General features: G+C 35.4%; 1 protein-coding gene across 3 annotated transcripts in view; it reads right to left on the reverse strand.

Moving 5' to 3' along the window:
• Nucleotides 1-18,755, reverse strand: part of LOC117177563 (rho guanine nucleotide exchange factor 2) — a 422,353-nt gene that overhangs the window by 193,294 nt on the left and 210,304 nt on the right. For all 3 annotated transcript variants that reach the window (XM_033368379.1, XM_033368377.1, XM_033368380.1), the window contains exons 7-8: nucleotides 7,917-8,049; nucleotides 7,639-7,831 (exon numbers count right to left, since the gene is read on the reverse strand). In XM_033368379.1, coding sequence (XP_033224270.1) covers nucleotides 7,639-7,831; nucleotides 7,917-8,049 — 326 coding nt within the window. The remainder of the gene's footprint in view (nucleotides 1-7,638; nucleotides 7,832-7,916; nucleotides 8,050-18,755) is intronic.

Here is an 18,755-nt window from a genome sequence, read left to right on the forward strand (position 1 = left end):
CTGCGTAATGCGAAAGAGTAGAATATAAGTAGTAGTTAAGTTAGACTAAGGATGGAATTGTAAATATATGTACAGGGAGCGGTGGCCCTCAAACCCGTAAAACGGAGAGATTAAATACATACATACAAATTATCAGTTATTTTGTAAAGCAACATAGAAAGGGTTAGTTAACTCTGTGAACAAATTCTCTCGTAGAAAAAAGTTAAACTCTTAACTTTTAATTTTTAATTGTTTAAATAATTAATAGTTCTTGTAAATTTACAACGCACATCATGAATTAAACTTATTCTTTAAAGAAGAGTCATTTATGACAATTGTTTAAATAATTACATTGTTTGAAGATTAAATAAACGCTAAAAGCCATAAATGAGCTCCACTCGAATTCGGCACGATCGCTGTAACTTAATCGCTAGGAATCTTTACATCCAATAATGTAAACAGATCCCTCGAACGTGCCTGTTTCACTTTTCTATTACTCTATGGGAAGCTGCAACCAACTTTCAACTATAGGATAATTCATCTTCATCAACAAAATTAATTTTTTAAGGTACACATTATTTTCGGCTATTTAACACAGTTGCAACTGGAATTTCTTTAAAATATTTTAGGAGCGGGTTTTTAAAGATCGAAGGAAGGGAAAAATACAATAAAAAAAATCTATTTTTTAAAAATTCTAATTAGGATTAGTACCATAAAGCAATAGTTAAATTTTTCAACCTAATAGTAGAATTTCCAACTCAAACGATCAATTTCCTACCAAAAAAGACAATTTTTTAACAAAATAAATGAATTTGAAACAAAATAGTTCAATTTTCATTGAAACAGATGAATTTTTAACCAAAAAATGAAATTTGTATGCAGAAGGAGAATTTTTGACAAAAAATAGAATAGGTAAATGTTCAATTCAGAAATTAATTTTCAATAAAAGAAAATATTTTGCATTCACACACGTTACTTTTAAACTAAACAGATTAATTTTCAACTAAATACAAGAATTTTCAAGAAAAAAAGAATTTTCAACACGGAAATAACTTGAAAATGTATATTTTTATTGAGAGTACGGTGTCATATAATTACACACGTGGCGAGTCCTATTTTTTATGAAAAAAATATTCTGCTTATTTCATAGAATTAAAAAAACGAAAAGTAAAATGCTTTAAAATTCAACATGTGTTTACTGAATATGGCAGTATTCTGTGTCAAAAGCACCATCATAAAGTTTCAGCCCCCTAGGGCATGTGGAAACCACCCCAAATAAACCCCTAAATATTATACAATTAGTTGAAAATATAAAATTATGGATAGTAAATATGTTTTGATTGATTATTGCTGCATTAAATGCCGAAAGCACCTTTAAAAAGTTGCATCCCTCTAGCGTATGTGGAACCCACGCAACATTAATTACTAAATATTATATAATTCTTTAAAAATAGTCAATATTGAAAAGTAAAAATATTTGCAATTATTACTGCTGCCTTTAGTGCCGAAAGCAACACTAAAAAGTTTCATCCCTTTAATGCATGTGCAACCCACCCCAAATTAACATCTTAATATTATAAAATTCGTTAAAAATAGACCATTTTGTAAAGTCAAAATGTTGGTAATGACTTTTCTTATGAAACTTTTTATCGGTGCTTTCGGTACTAAATGCAGCAATGATCAACAATAACATTTTTACTGCCCAAATTGTCTAATTTTAACGAAATATTTAGGGGTTGATTTGGACTGGGTTCCACATACGCTAGAGGGATGAAATTTTTTAGTAGTGCTTTCGGCACTTAATTCAGGAATAATTAACACAAATATTTTTACTTTTCAAAATTGTCTATTTTTAAAGAATTTTATCATATTTAGGGGTTGATTTTGGGTGTGTTCCAAATGATCTAGAGCGATTAAACTTTTTAGTGGTGCTTTCGGGATGTAGTTCAGCAATAATCAATAAAAACACTTTTACTATTCAAAGTTGTCTAATTTTAAGGAAGTATTTTGGGGTTGATTTGGGGTGGGTTCCACATACGCTAGAATGATGAAACTTTATGATGGTACTTTGAGCACAGAATACTGCCATAATCAGTGAAAAAATTTTGACTTTTCAAATATTGCATTTTTCGTTTTTTTCGTTTCTTGTAAACGTTCCGAACTTTAAGACCCATTCACTAGTGGGCACTTGGCGTATACAATGCACTGCGTATTTAAAATATGTATTCATTAAATGAAAACAATTCACTGAACGCAAATGTATAAAAAAGAATTAGTTAGTTCTTTATTTTGAATTTCCGTCTTTCACAAATAAAACTTTAAAACACTTTTTGAACCTTACGGAAGGAAACGTAGTTGCACCGACCGGAAGTCAAATGGAACTGTTTTTGGGGGGGTTAATTTTTCTTTGAAGGAAGTTTCTACAATTTTGCCATAATGATTTATATCCTAGACAGTCAGCATCTCGCACAAAACTCGCACACAGCTCGCAATTTATGGTTCACAAAGACCTCACCTTCATCTTCGATTTTTACCCATCGGGGGATGCTTTGCGAAAAAGACTCAGTGCAGGTATAACAAAAATAAATTACAGGGTGACCGTCATAGTCGAAGAAACATGTATAAAATGAAAACTACTACCATTTTTCACATAATAATTTTAAATTGAATGCAGTTAAACTGTTTTTAGAATTTTTAACTATTGCACACTGGTCAGTTCACAGATTCAGAATCAGTTCCAGAAATATAAAGCCAGGTTATCATTTTCAGTGCTCGTAATTGAAAAATCAATCAAAAAATTTAGAAATTTACAAAATGATGTAACTTTAACGAATGATAAGACGGACTCACGAAAAATTGAAGAAATAATTATTTTAAACTAAACACTTTTTACATTAGAAGTTAAATTTATTTTATTTTAAATAGTTTAAAAATCCCTACATAACTTCTGAATGCTATGTCAAAATCTTGAAGAATGTATGTGTTCTTATATATTTTTACAGAATTTAATTTTCACAATTCCTGAAAAGCTTTAATTTTTTTGTTCGAAATCTACAAAAGTTTGAAAAAATTGCACACTATGTCATGGCTATTTGCATAGAAATTTCGGTAAAAATCGTCGGACTTGATTGGTACACAAACCGTGATTAAATTATTTGTAATCATTTCAACTGTACAATAAATTTTTAATCTTTTTAATACTTCTTAATATATTCTTAATATCAAATAATTCTTGTGATTTTATTTGTTTTTAATAAAAGATGAATTAATGATAGGTTACATTAAAAACTCACATTTTCAGAAAATCCAGGTGACCGGGGAAAGTGTTGGAAGGAAGTAAGGCTGAGCGCAATTACCTGACTCGGCTCTACGGATCACCGGCGGTCAATTTGCCCTGACGTCACGTTCTACGAAAAAAAGGGTTAACTCTGTGTGAGTAATCCGTGTGAAACGCTAGGCTGACCCTTATGGCAAGTGCGACTTACCATGCTCTTAGTTGGGACAGCAGACCTATCACAAGGACAATTGCTTTAACCGAATATTTGGAATACAGTTTTTGCAGCTGCCTTTTAAGGTCTAAATACCTCTCATCCTCATTCTTATTCTTAGCAGTGGTGTTCTAGTCGGCCGAAGCTGATAATTCACTCAAGAATATAGTTTGCTTCTCGACGTCTTGGATCATGGTGTCAGGCTTCGAGCGTGCAGCGGAGACCGCTAGGCTGTCCGAAAATTGTAGTTCAAAAAATTTGGCACTTCTAATTTTGGACATTTGACTGTATCTCCCTCGGAGCGTTTGGCAAGGCAAGGTCGCGGCCAACGCCTTAAGAGCGACAAAGATGGTAATAAATCACTCTTAGGGTCGAATTTTGTCTGCAGATACGTAGTTCCCGCGTGGGTGGGACATCCAGATAGTATGTATTCTAGGTACTCAGCGTGTGCATGGCACGCTCTGCACCTATCGATGGGAACTTCTTCACATAAAATGCAGTCGTGGTATACTAAGGTGGAAATTACACCGTTCTGGTACGCAATGAAACACTCTGCACCTGCATGAAGCCCTGATGATTTGAGAAACGCAAAAGTTTGCTCTTTTGAAAACGACTGTTCTTCTACATTTCTGTATAAGTTTCCGTGCATTTTCTTGCCCAGTAGCTCTTAACGGAATTTTTCAACCCCGGCTTTCTTTACTTCAGCTTTTAGAAAATGAGCATATATATGGAGTAATGCACTTTTCTTACTTTTGATGTTAAAATTAAGACAAAGATTCCCGGACGGCTGCTCCGCGGCTTTGTAAAGGAACGCTCCTTTGTCAATCATCTCGTGGTTCCTAACCATTTTTAGGAGAGGATCTCTGCCATTTGCAACAATGTAAGCTGCGCTTAGAACAATTCGCTTATGAAGACGCGAGAGATTCAGAAGTCCTGAATGCGGCTTTGAGGCACGCCCAGGTATGTATAGGTCTTTTCCTTGTCAAGAGGTATAATAACACTTATATCCACAATCGCAGGGTCCTTGGTAACGCCAATAGTCTTTAGCTTATTCATGTAGTGGTTGAGAAAGCGCTCCGCGCGCATATCCACTTTTCAAGAGGTAGGCACGTTGATTTCGCAATGACTGATGCGAAACGTGCTGAAGTTCTGGTTGTTTCTGGCACCGCAGAGTATGCATACGCACCATAAAGCTTCCTTTAACAGGGATAATGCTAGCATCGCACTAGTCTAGCAAGTCATCCTAGAGTTGACCCATCCACTTAATGTGGGCGTTTTGCTGGTTCGTCATCATGTTTTCATCTAAATTATTTAAAGCACCCCAAACCCTAGTGTGATCGGCACTGCTTGCCGATCCATTGTCGGAAGGGTTCGTCTATCCCTGTAGAGCCCCGCATGTAAGAATAAGGTGCTGACTCTGAGAGGTTGTCCGGTATTCCAGAGTCACCATTTAAAATACGTCGCTCAGGTGCCATTCAGCATTCGGCACGGTTGTTACGCCTCCACTTGGGGGTTATTCCTTTGGGACCATGTCTGGAGAATTGTCCGTGACTGTTTATTAATTATTATTGTAACCATATTCAGTAGAAACACTTGGTACGGATGCTTTCTATCCGCAACCCGAGGACGCGTTCGGTGGCTTTGTCATAAGTCCTTCGGTTTGATTATGTATATATGTATGTATGTACACTACCGTCGGAAATTAGATCTTGAAGTCTTATCATTGATTGAAGTCCATAAAACTTAGAAAATCTCCACATATTCTCGAGATACGACTAAAAATGTCCAAGCGTCCAATGTCAAGTTTCAGTTGGCGATTACTTGCTGTTTACCGCGAGAGCGGTGGTCATCGAGAATTTCTCGGATTTCGTTTCTCAAATTCTGCGCGTGCTATGACTTATGATACTTAAGGGAAAAACTGAAATTGACAGGACGTAACCTGTGAAATCTCATGTTTCATTTAAGCCAATAAAACTTCAAAAACATTCAGGGGTTCTCAATATATGACAAGAAATTTCCAAGTATGTCTGCGTCAAGTCAGAATCGGTGAGCATCGCATACGGCCAGACTTGATGCTAAATTGACTGAAATTCGTTGCAGACACGCATGGGAATTTTCAGTGGTATCTCAAAAAACGTGAAATTTTTCTTAAGTTTTAGGAACTTAAATTAAAGATAAAACTTTAAACTCTAATTGTTATGAATTTGAGATTTTTTGCTATAACTTTCCTAGGTTATGCCACAAGTTGAAGTCGAAAATCTTCCAGATTCTTTTTTGGCAGATTTGGAAATCTTTTTAAATTTTCATTTAAAATAACTTTTCAAACTAAAAAAAAATAATAACTTTCAATCGAAAATCTAAATTTTTCATTAAATTAGATCGAGGTTATTTGTACCGAAATTTGAGTACGAATACCCGGATTTCTTTGATAAACACATTTCGTTTAAATTATTCAAAATCATCTCAAGTTTTTAATTAATTATGAATATTTTTAAAGATTCTAAATATCTCTTCAAAATACAGGTCAGATTCAAATGGAAAACAAATTTATTTTTCTTTTAATATTTTAACAGAAGTTGCAATTTGAAATTTCTTGAATGCCATAAATGACCGGAAATTGATAATCAAAGTACTAAAAGTTAACGGAAATGGGAAAAAGTTTCCATAAATTACAAAAAGATTTTGCAAATTTATGGTATCGAAAATTTACCATAATTTCCGGTGATTTATAGGAACTTATCGCTTTGTGTTTGTCCACTCACTACTCACAATTAGTCTGTCGAGGCGATCAGCTGACATAAGCAGTAATCATATTCCTTAGCATCACTTATCTGTTCAAAAGAGTAATTCTGGATTTAAAATCGCATGCACAATGGTGCGAGAAAAATGCTTTTCGGCACTGCTCCAGAATTAGCAACTTTTCGCACACTATACATGCATCAAAAATAAAACAATCCTCGCATGTTCTTTTGGAAAATGTCTTCTTTTTTATGAACTAAAGAAGGCAGGTATGTTAGTAAAGTATTGCAGCTTTTTTCTACATGTTTTGTACAGGGTCCTTTATTATTTTATAAAAAGTTACATTTAAATTTTAAATGCTCTTGCTGGTATCTTGTATGACTATTAGTAGCTTTATTATGATTATAGTTAACAAGAACAGAAAAAAATATTTTACTTGGATAACATAATAATTTGATATTAAAAATTTCGAAGTGAATTGTATTGATTATTTAAATTTCACCCATGTATCACATATTGTGATTTTAAGTTCCAGTACATGATTCAACTGGAGGTTTTTTCCGCCCAAGGGGTTAAGATTACTCTTTGAAAAATAACCGAAAGAACGAACGAATGCCTAAATAAAAGAGGAGAGACACATCAGAAATCAGCAACTTACTTGAATCCCAGCTTGGTGGCAATTCGCCTCCAAGAGCTGTAGGTTGAGACTGGTTTCTTGTTGTTAATTTCCCTTTTATCGACGAACGATCAATCGATTTGTCATGGTTGGACGAGAAGGAATGCAAGGGGATAGGAAAAAGCACATTCTGCATTAGCGGAACTTCACTTTCGATTTGAAAAAATGTATGTGTAATTATTCTTCAAGCCTTAATAAAATGTAAGTCAAATTTGCCAATTAAATCGGAAAAACCAGAGAAACCTACGAGTTTCTTATTGGAATTTAGTGCAATGATGTCGAAAACACTTTCTAAATGTGCTGTCCGTGGCGAATTTCTTAATCAGAATTCAAATTTTCTTTAAAATAATGATATAGTTCTTGTGTAGCATTCTTCACAATATTGTAAGCAGCATTGACGGAGAACTTGTTCAGACAAAAAATGCAAGAACAAAAATGCCAATGTCAGGCGTTCTAACAATTTATTGGTTACATTCTCGGATAAATTTGATCAAAATGCCCTAAGCCGATCAAATTCAAATAGAATTACTTTCCTCTACACTATTAACTTTACTAAATACATAAAATGTTATTCTTATGTACATAAATTTGGTCCAAATCGAATTGCATTACACTTTACAAGTATTAGGCCTCTTTTCTTAATCAGATCCTTGATTTCATAAATACAAGCTCAACATTAAACAGCGTGCGAATCTTTAACCATGTAAAAGAAAACTAAATGCAATTAATTATAAAGAAATTAATCTGAATTCTTACCTTCCAGTTCCAGTTACAGATGGAAGGGGCAAAGAAGAAGTAGAACCACGTTTTATAACACTGCTGTTCGTCATCATGGAGACACTTGACAATGATTTGGAGACCGCTTTACCAGAATGTTGTTTTGACTTGACGCAGTCCAATTGTAATTGATCTTTACACGTCTGATTTTGGTGAATCATAGCCCCGCAATCTATTTTTGGAATTGATAGTAAAAGAAGTATAATATTTTTGTTTGTTTTTGTTACTCATTCGGTTTAGAATAAAATTATACCAACTTTCGCAATGGAGAATCGATTTATGAGCGAAATTTTTCATACAGAAGTCACACACCGAATTCGACTGAGATCCTGCCATTAGGATCACCCACTGATGATTATGTTGCGAAGTCATTTTTTTCCCACTTTTATCCTGCAAAGAAATTTCAGAATAGTAAGCAGTGAAAAATGTAATGAAAATGGCAATTGCCGAATTTAAGAAATAGATATATTGAAGTCTATACTAATGACTTCGAAGTTAACCCTCATTCACCTCTCCTATCTTACTGGATAGTTGTTCCAAGGTATTATTAATACTTTTGGAAACCGAATTTAAGCATCGACGGCAGCAGGTATCGAGTGATTTTTGATTCGTCAAGACTTCGGCTGCCGCTAGCTTTCCTATTGGCAACCATCCGCAATTTTCGGACAGCTGCAAGTACTTTTAATAAGGTCGGATGCAGCCGCGGCTTTTCAATGGTTATGAATCAATTCATACAATGATTCTAAGCCTACCTTAGTAAAACAACCATTTTCACAGGCTCATACCTAGTATAGTATAGTAGTCTGGGGGTATATGTACTTATATGACGGCATCCATCAAATGTTGCGGAAATTATTAGCTTCTGAAGCGCTATTATTCCGTAGCGAGATCGTATACCCTCTTTCAATTTACAAGGGAGAAAATATATTGAGTCACGCGGAGCATTCAGTATAGTGAACCTGGGTTTTAAACCCAATCTCTAATGAAATATTAGGAGTCACCATTTTTCATTATTATGGCCCGTGACGCGATGGGTGATTTTGCTTGAGCAGAACCACCCTTTTCTTTCTTGAATTTACTTGAAAGAAATTCACACAAAATCTTTACAGTGTTCAATAATTAAATAAAAAAAGAAAACATTTATCTCAATGAGCCTCGCTCATATTGACAAAGGACAGAGTGTTGGAGATCGTTCGCTTCACTACTGGATCATTTTCTAGTTTAAATCTCAAACATTAATGGTCCTTCGAGCCGGAATCTGGGCGTCGCTTTCAGTAGAAAAGCCGGATATTTCCATTTTGAATCGTTTCATTCACCAAAACAGCAGGTGCAGACTGGACAATGGTGTGACGTTAGAAAGATTGACTCAGACAACAGCATCATTAATTGGTTTCGAAGGACTCCCAATACTGATTGTTTGTTTCACTGCTGCAGATGCTCTTTCTTTTCTACCAAGTGCTTGCGAAATGTTACTTTGGGATACGATGGAGAGCCATAGAATGGACATTTTTTAACTTAGACAAGTCGCACTTTCTCTTTAAAAATGGCAACAGATGAGAGTACATTGAGGTACAGGGGGGTATTTTTGAAATGATTTGCAATGCGTGTACAAATCTTGGAAAACACGATAAGGACAACATTAGTAAAAATCAGGTTCATTTTACAGTTTACGAGGAAAAATACCTAAGGGCAAAGTCCTACACGATGGAATTTTTGGACAGTTTTGCAGCTGCTGCTGAACAAAAGGAAACCATAGCACCTAAGGTTACTCAGAAACAAAAGCCGTTTCCATAGTTAGAACTACTCAAGTTCTCGGGAGTTTACATGAAGTGGCCAGCTTTCTGTGATTTATTTGATTCCATGATTATAAAAGATACAGAACTCTCAAATGTACAAAAGATTCACTATCTGAACAGAGTGTGAGTGGGGAATCCGCTTAATTGATATCCAGCATCCCGACCACTGAGGTTAATTTCGAAAGAGCGTGGCAGACCCTTGTCAAGAGATATGACAACGCTCGACTATCATTTAACAGCTATTTGATTAAGCTGTTTTCACTAGAGTCGATGAGTAGGGAAAGCTACACTGAAATCCGCTCCTTACTTAATCATACTTGTGAGGTCATCGGCGATTTAACTTCCTTGAATCGATCTACGGATCAATGGGACGATGTATTTGTCTTTATGACAGCTCAGCGGTTGGATGCAAAAACTCACAAGGTCTAAGAGGACCAACTGGGACCTTCGGAGTACCAGCCTACTTTTGATTCGCTCAACCAATTTCTGATAGACAAGTTCAGCATGTTGGAAGCCCTGGAGAACATGACTTCAACTTCGATTGGTTCATCGTCTACCAAGAACAGTAGTTGCTTACAAAAGGATAAGAGGGGTGGTGGGACGACTCACACTTACAATGCTGCAATCAGAGAATTGTCGTGCACCTAATGTACAGGTAAGCTTTCTATCATTTTTTATCCACCTTTCCAAAGCCAAGATGTCAAGCAGAGGAAAGAACTTGTAAGAAAGCACTCTGCGTTACAACTGTCTGGGAAAGCACATAGTGCGCAGTTTTGTTTCTGTGAGGCAGTACCAGACCTGCAATGGAATCCACCATACGATGCTGCATCCACCTCGCTCAGAGAATAAATCTCAACCTGGTTCCTCGGAAACTGCTTCCCTTCCACCTCAACTTACCAACTCTTCCACTCTGAACCCCCTCAGCAAACCTTTTTCTAATTCTTTGTTTAACTCTACAGATTCTGTCTCTGCTCACCACACTCAATCATCCATTGGACTGCAGGGACCTGTCCTACTGTCTACTGCTATTGTCGACACTAAAGCTTCAGATGGAAGTCGTCATCGAACTCGAATACTACTGGACCAAGGGGCTCAGGCATCTTTTATATCAGAGTCACTTGTCCAGGGATTGAAACTGACTAGAGAACACGCGACAAACTACAGTAGATTATGAACTACTGAACTGACTGCGGAGATTTGTCATCTAGAAGGACGTACCTTCGACCATTTCTGAATATGGAAAGTACAGATGTCATTCTAAGATGGATGATGTATCCAGTCGTCTTCACCGCGGACATCGAGAAAATGTTCCAAAAAATTCCAAAGTTCCAAAAAATTCTTTGGAGAGATAGTCTTGACCAGGAGGTTCGAGTCTGCTATCTGAAAACTGTCACTTTTGTTTTTGCTTCTTCGCCGTATCTAGCGATACGTACATTGCTCCAGTGAGCGGAGGATGAGGGTGACAATTACCCCCTTGCTACTGGAATTCTAAAGAGGGAAATTTATGTGAATGATGTTCTCTCAGTGACTGATGATGTTGACATAGCTCAAGAAAAGCGCAGACAGGTGGACCTGTTACTCCAAGCAGGAGGCTTTATTTTTAAAAAATGAGTTTCAAACGTGGTGGAGGTTCTGCACGGAGTACACGTTGAACATCGAGAGAATGCTACATCTTTTCTGCTAAACCAGGATCCATCTTTTCGTGCTCTTGACATTTTATGGCAGCCGTCTCTTGATTGCTTACGATTTCAGATTGATTCATTATCGGAGATAAATCAGATCAAGAAACGAGCAGTGTTTTCGGAGATAGCTCGCACATTCGATCCACTGGGATGGCTAGCACCAGTCATCGCCAAGGCCAAGATGTTCATGCAAAGTCTGTGAGCTCTCAAATTCATTACGTACATATTCAACCAATAACTTAAACTATCAACGTTCAATCAAATATAATAACGTAAGGAACAATAAGAAACTCTGAACTTCTTGTCTATGCAAACAACTATTCAATTTTATATTTATATTAGATGAAAAGTATACATCGAAGTAAGATACTAAAAATAAATTAAGTTGATTATATATGAGAAAAACATGTGCTTCACCTTTCATTTACTACTACTACCTTGACACATTTATCTTATAAATTGGTCATTCTTAAACACACTTTTTTTTTTAATTTACTTATAAACGAAAAATTAAAAACTTCAAAGATTCTTATACATGAAATTTTTGTACGGAGAAAATTCTACGGCATCAGAAGTTGACAAGAGCTATCGATGAGTTTATCCAATATTTTTCTCTAGTCTTCTGGACTCAGATCAGAGACTGAGGGATTTCTTTTTGCCTGTCAAAACGGCGTTATAGACACCTTAGTTTACCGTGAGCGCATAATGAATGTATCTGTATGTAGGTGATACGAACTGTCGAGCGTACAAATAAGAGCCAGAAACACTTGGACATGTTCACAGTTGATGCTCAAAGCATGCACGCTACGGGTACATAGCGAGACAAAATGTGGCTCTAAAAACGTTATACTAACATCTCTCGCTCTACTACGGTGGTGAACAGTGATGATCAAATGTCCGTCTTGCCATACGCGTAGGGGAACTGGAGTCCGTCGACGAGAATGACCAGTGTGAGATCTACTGGAATTTCTCATTTTTCAACACTCAACATACCAGTGCTAAAAACCTGATACTGTCTTGGAGGAGCAAGAATGACAGATAAGTTACGTTCCGCCGGGTGTACCCCCAACTGTCCCTTCCGCAATGTAAGGTCATCCACGGCTAGAGAACCTATTCCGAGAAACAGTGGTGTGCGATTTCAGCTCGCGTAAATTTTCTACTTTTACTTAACTTCTATGATAGAAGAAGCAGAGGTAGATGACGTAAACGTTACTTTGCGTCAGGATTGGTTGCTTTAAAGAACCATGATTGTAGCTTCCAGAGCCTACAACTTCTTATAATAATAATAATGATAGAGGCAGTTTTTCCGAATCACTACTATAGATTTAAAGAAATGTTGACCTCTCTATAAAAGTGGGAAAAACACAGAGGAAAAAATTGCTAATGAGTACAACTAACTTGATTGCAAAGATAATTTTATTTTCCTCAAATAATCTATGCAATGACAGTCACTGAAACAAATTATTTCGAAAGATGTGAAGCGATGAAAGTTAAAAAACAGGGTCCCCTGACATATTTTTTGGTTCGTGGGTTTTCAATGGTCACATCTATTTAAAAATAATATAAAATCCTCATTAAAAAATAATTTATCTGACATTTTTTTCTGTACTGCAGGCTAAAGGGAGTAATCACTACTCTCAGCAGGATTAAAATGTATTGATTACATTTTTGGATATTTTTTATCGTCTATTAGATTTGATCGAAAATCACTGAGTATACGTGAAATTGAATATAAGGAACAAAATGTGTTTTTTCAACTTCTTAAAAAAAAATTGTTGACCGCATTTTTGACTGTGGTTCATGTAATTTGAGTAAATGCAAAAAAGACTTCTTTTTCAACTTCAAGGACAATTTGGTAAACATACAAATGTACCGATTACTAGCAAATTCAAAGTTTAAACGTGAAGTTAAACAAGAATAGAAAACAAGAACCTGAGGATAATATATATTTTTTCATTCATAGTAATAACTTGCGCACGTACCTTCATTTCATTATTTACTCCTTTACAGTGAATAATGTTAAATGAGAACATTTGCAATAACGTAGACCATCTCATTAATCTAGAATTATAAAAATGAGTTTGGAGTTAAAACGTAAGTTCTATGTAGTCTGTATAAATTTTGAACTTTGTCCCAAGAATATATTTTTGTAGTTTGACTAGACCAAAATAACCAATAATTCTAATTATATTATTGTATAGTTTATTTCGTGCTCCGTAACAATCTACTTACTAATGCAATTATCCTTTCGTACCCGTTATCAACGATCTGAAATAATATCGCACTTATGCCTTTTTTAGATGCATATGTTTAAAGATAAAATGGCCTATCCAGCATATAAAGAGATAGTGCAACAGATTCTAAAAAACTACGCTTTAATTGCTTAAGCGCAATTTCATGATGAAGTTTTCAGGCAAATATGATTTTTAAAGTCATTAGCTCACGAAACAGTTCGACGTAATTCGCGTGTTTTTTCACGGATCTGCTGTAATAATCACATATCCCTAAAATTTTTTGCAATTGCTTTCGATTTTTTGGAGACTGTATTTCTGTAATCGATTCAATTTTCTCCGGGTCTGACTTTATGCACTCTGGGGTCAGAATAAAAGATAGAAATTTTATTTCTACCTGGCACCTACTCGATTTTTTAAATATAAGTTTTAGTTCCGCATCTCCTAGAAGCGTGAAAATTTTATCTAAGTCAAAACGCATCAGTCATTCCCAAGGACGGAATTTAGGGCCCGTACAAAACCGTTACTAGCCGTTTTTATGCAAAATAGAATTCTACAAAATTGATAGGCCCTACCCTGAAAAACGAATTCAGTGAATTTCCGCGATTCCTTTTTTAAAGGGATCTGAAAAAAACTGACGTTAAACCCGTGCTGCCATTTTTCTGCTATTCTTAGAGTTTGTTTCTTCTTATTACTGAATTTTTATTTTTAAATAGAATATCGTGCTCGTAACCTTTTTTACACCCTGGCTCGTATGAAATAAAACCCTTTACGCTTTCTTAATAGTTGTCGTAATTTCTTTTTCTTGTCATTTGACAACTTTTTTATTTTACTAACTCATTCTAGAATTCGCTCGTCATTTTTCCCTGAGAATATTTTATCCCCAACCCCGATAGTAATCACTGGTGTTATTTGATGAGAATTATCTTTTACGCCAGTATTAATGTTGACAGGTATTTTAGACTTTAAAATTCGATTTCCTTTGTGTGATTGTATTTTATAATCTTGTTCTTGCTTCATTTCTAAAATTTTGTTTACATTTCAGTTCCCCGGTTGATCCTTGTTATTTGATTTACTTTTATTTGCATAAGTTACGTCCTTCTCTTGTTCCGAATCACATCTTGTATTCCGTAATTCATCCTCTGCTATTTCTATTACTTCGATTTCAGTTTGTTTCGCGATATCACAATTTATGCAAAAGATTGGTTTTCAGATTCGTTTTTTATTTACATAATTTTGTTCATCCCACGAGTTTTTATTTTTTTATTCAGATCTTTCATCCTGTATTGTTCCTTGAATTTTTCTAAACTTATCTTTCGATTTTGTTGTAAACTTGATAATCGGTTCCGCGAAATTTTCATTATTTCTAATAACTGTCTGGTTAGAATATTTTATACCCACTTTCTCGTTTGGAGGCCAGTTTGTGCCTAAAATGATATCGAAATTCAGTTTCGGAACAACTGATAAAATAGAATCTATATCCTTTTTATTAATCTACTTCCGATCCTGTGTCAATAACCGGTTCTATTTGATCATTTTTACACTTAGCTTTTATCAAAGAACATTTATATTTGATTAATTTATATTCTTTGACTATTGTCTTATCTATTACTTCGCTTATATCAAAAGCTAAGTTAGGCGTCTCGCGATAATCCCGTTCCGTATATTCTGTCTTTATAATCATACCCCCTCTCATCTCTCTTATACCTACCTCTATCATGGTTATTATATCTATTATCGTCATATCTATAACTACCTTCATTTCGCTACGTATTCCAATTAAACTTTCATTGTACCTGTCCTCATTCTAGTATCTTTTTTCTATATCAAATCTCTCATATTGTCTATTTCTTTCCCTGTTCCACCCTGATTCACGGTTTCTAATATTGTTTCTTTCCTTTTCTCTATTTGTCCCATCCAGCCAAGAAAGTGTTTTTATTATCTGATTGGGTTTCTCAAGATCGACCGAGGCTAAAGCATCTTATATTCTATTTGGAAGTTGTCTGACTATAACATAATTACGCCCGTATTCTGTCAACGATGGATGTATATAATAAGCTTGCCGAACCTGTTGGTAGAAAAACTGAATAAACGTACCATCTTTTCTTTCAAAGTCTTTATTTTTTTATAATAATTTTATTATATAATAATTTGATATCATAATTTTATCATGATACTCATAATAAAATTGCGGAATTGGCAAATCTATTTTTACTTTATGATCAAATAGCTCTAAACTATGTTCATTTTTCTGCTGTGATTTTTGCACATTCATAAATGTATATGTCATTGATTTTAACATTGCATTTATTATTTGAATAGGATCACTTTGCCCATCACGCGAGTTAGATTTTTTGATTCAAGTTGCTATTTTCCTTGATTTTAACATTCGCTCGTACATGCTGTATATTCACGTGATTATTTACATGATTTTGCCCTTGACGATTTTGTCCGTTGTTCGTATCAACTTCAATTAAATTTTCCCTGTCTACTCGCTCATTATCTTTATAGTTTTGCCCTTGTGAATGGTTGTCGTTTGTTTTTTCCGTAAATTATTAAGCGAATTATTTTCATTTTGTTCGGGCGCCATTTGAGATGTTTTGTTAGCTTTTGACTGTGGGGAGTGATGCAAAGGCATTATCAAATAAAGATCAAATTCTCAATAATTAAAATTTATTTAAAATTAACGGCACCTTAAAATTGGTTTATTCAAAGAAAACTCAATTAACCGTGGATAGGTTAATTAAAGTTGTAGAACTACACCAAATCGATCAAATTTTACTCAGGCGATTTTCTCTGTTATGCGTGACATTTATGAATAGATTATAATATCTCTAAATCTCTCACATACATTGCAATACTTCAAATCTGACCGCATTTAGGATGAAACAAAAATTCCGCGTGAATGCTAACTTCCTAAATTCTGTAATCAATCTTTCGCAAAATTCCACGATACCTGTTTCCACGATACACGATACCTGTAGAATTCTTGTTGACGTTGCCCATCCTTATTTTAAATCCTTTTCTGCAGCAGTCACTTCCTTCCTTCATAAATCCAGGATGTAAATGTAACAATAATGATATTCACATGCGTCCCCGTGGATATCCTTGTTTTTGGCCGTTTGCGTGGCGTACTTTCACAAAATGAACCAACTTCAATTCGAAATTTAAATTCTTTTTAGGAACCAAGACCCATAGCCACCGGTCAAACCGGGGTCCCCAATCAATCTGAATTTTCTCACCTAATCAGAAAAGATGGTCGCTAAATATCCTGATCCAGAAGCGTGCTAATAAAATGTTAATTTGGTGCCCCTAATGAGTGATCATTATATACGTATACGGTTCGCATATGATGGTAGCTCATAAATGCTACGTAGTTAATGCGCGTAGTTAAAGTGCTTGCTTCAGACGCGTTAATTAGAATCAGTTATTAAAACGCAGACTTCTACCTTTTGATATTATAATTAATTTACTCTTAATAACTGCCGCACACGTTTCTTAGGCATTTCGATTTCATAGAAAATATTTCAAAATTTTGAAGAAGAAAAAATAAGTGCTATAAAAATGAAAATTAAATTTTAATAATTGTACTAACGTATTCATTTATATTTCAAACTATTGATGAAATTGACAAGTGAGACGCATTTAATTACCATTTACCACGCATCTCGAGTCTGCGCGAAGAGAAGACTAAACACATCTTCAGCGACTGGATGTTTTTTTTATCATCATTATCTTATACCATCTGACAGAAATCGCTTCTATAACATACGCCTGGCGGCGTTCCAGTTTGTTGGGGATTTTGGTATGCGGGTAGCTTTCTACAATGCATTTCATCGTGGAATGCAGTCCCGATTTAAAAGGATTTTTAGAAACAGTTAAAAAAACGTTATATATTTGAAAAAGTAAGGTCAAATGTCTGATAATTGCAACTCCATAATTATTTATATTGTAACCTCAAAATCTTACAAAAAGACAATGGGAATCGAAAGTGGTCTCCAATGAGGAATTATCTGAAATGACTGAATCGACATGACTGAATCGACCAAAATTTTTGTTCGGGCATTGGTTGCCATGTAATGAGAAGCACTCATGGAAATTAACGTAATTTCTCCACTACCTCATCCGCATTGAATCCAGGAAATTCAGCAGCCCTGGAGCTTGCAATAATGTCAGATTACTGGACGTCATCTGCTTTAGTAGTCGGTAGGATTTAGCGAGAATGCCGGGTCTTTCTGGACAACGGGTTGTAATATAATTTTAGCAGTACTGAGTTGTGCGAAAAGCTGGTCTCGAAAAAAGAGAAATTGACATACCGGTATCAGGTATCCTACAAACACTCGTAAAGCTTAAGTATTATACTAACGTAACTATAAATTAACGATTCAATTATTGTCGTGAAAATATGGAATGTCTTATTACATATCGCAGCACGGAGAGGCTTCCTACCAAATTATTGATAAAAACTCACTCCCGATTCCGAAAAATCTGAATTTAGCTAATCCAGCTTCGATGTTCTAGAAAAAGTTGGCATGATCTTAGGGGCAAGCCTGTTTTGGGGCTTACTTTGCGTGAGTCAAATTAAAAAATTTCCACGATCTACCTATATTACAAAAGAGAAAATTGGGATGCATTGTAGTCGGCCCTCTCGCGATCACACCATTAATTTCCAAAAGTTATTTGTCCATATACTGCTTTTCCATAGAAAGCGATTTGAAGAAAGAGGTGAAACATTTCTGGTGCATGAAGGAGTGCAATAAGCGACATCCTTACTCGCAAGAAGAACAATCTTGTAAAGAAGAGTTTTTGACCACGCATCGATGAGCTGCGCATAGACGATTTTTTGTTAAATTTCCTTTTCAGAAAGGCATGTCTTTACTTGGGGAATGCCATTAAAGAGTACATGGATCCGGGCACTATCACCCTCATTACGCCATTCTCAAGTCTTCCAGTGCGTCAAAGAAGCCCCGTGTGGTCTATAACGCATCTATGAAAATGAGCACGGGTATCTCTTTAAATGATATGCTCCAAGTTGAAACGACCATTCAGCAGGACATATTCGCCATTTAGTTCGCTTTCGACAACACCCATAATTTGTAACTGCTGACATACTTCAAATGTATCCAAAGGTAATGCTCGATTTTAATGATCAGGATATTCAGTGCATCTTGTGAAGAGAAGATCCAAGTCGACCACTGCAATCTTTTGGTTATAGCCACTTGAAATTTGGATTGGCTTAATCGGTCATTTTTGCCACGAGATGTCTACTGTAGTTAGCTCATGAGAATAAAAGCGTACACTCAAAAGATAGCAGAATTATTGGCAGAGACTTTTACGTCAATAACTTTCTCTTAAGGGGTCCGACTATCGAGTACTTAAACAAAGTT

This window comes from Belonocnema kinseyi, chromosome 7 (genome assembly GCF_010883055.1).
Source record: "Belonocnema kinseyi isolate 2016_QV_RU_SX_M_011 chromosome 7, B_treatae_v1, whole genome shotgun sequence".
In the NCBI taxonomy this organism is placed as follows: Eukaryota; Metazoa; Arthropoda; class Insecta; order Hymenoptera; family Cynipidae; genus Belonocnema; species Belonocnema kinseyi.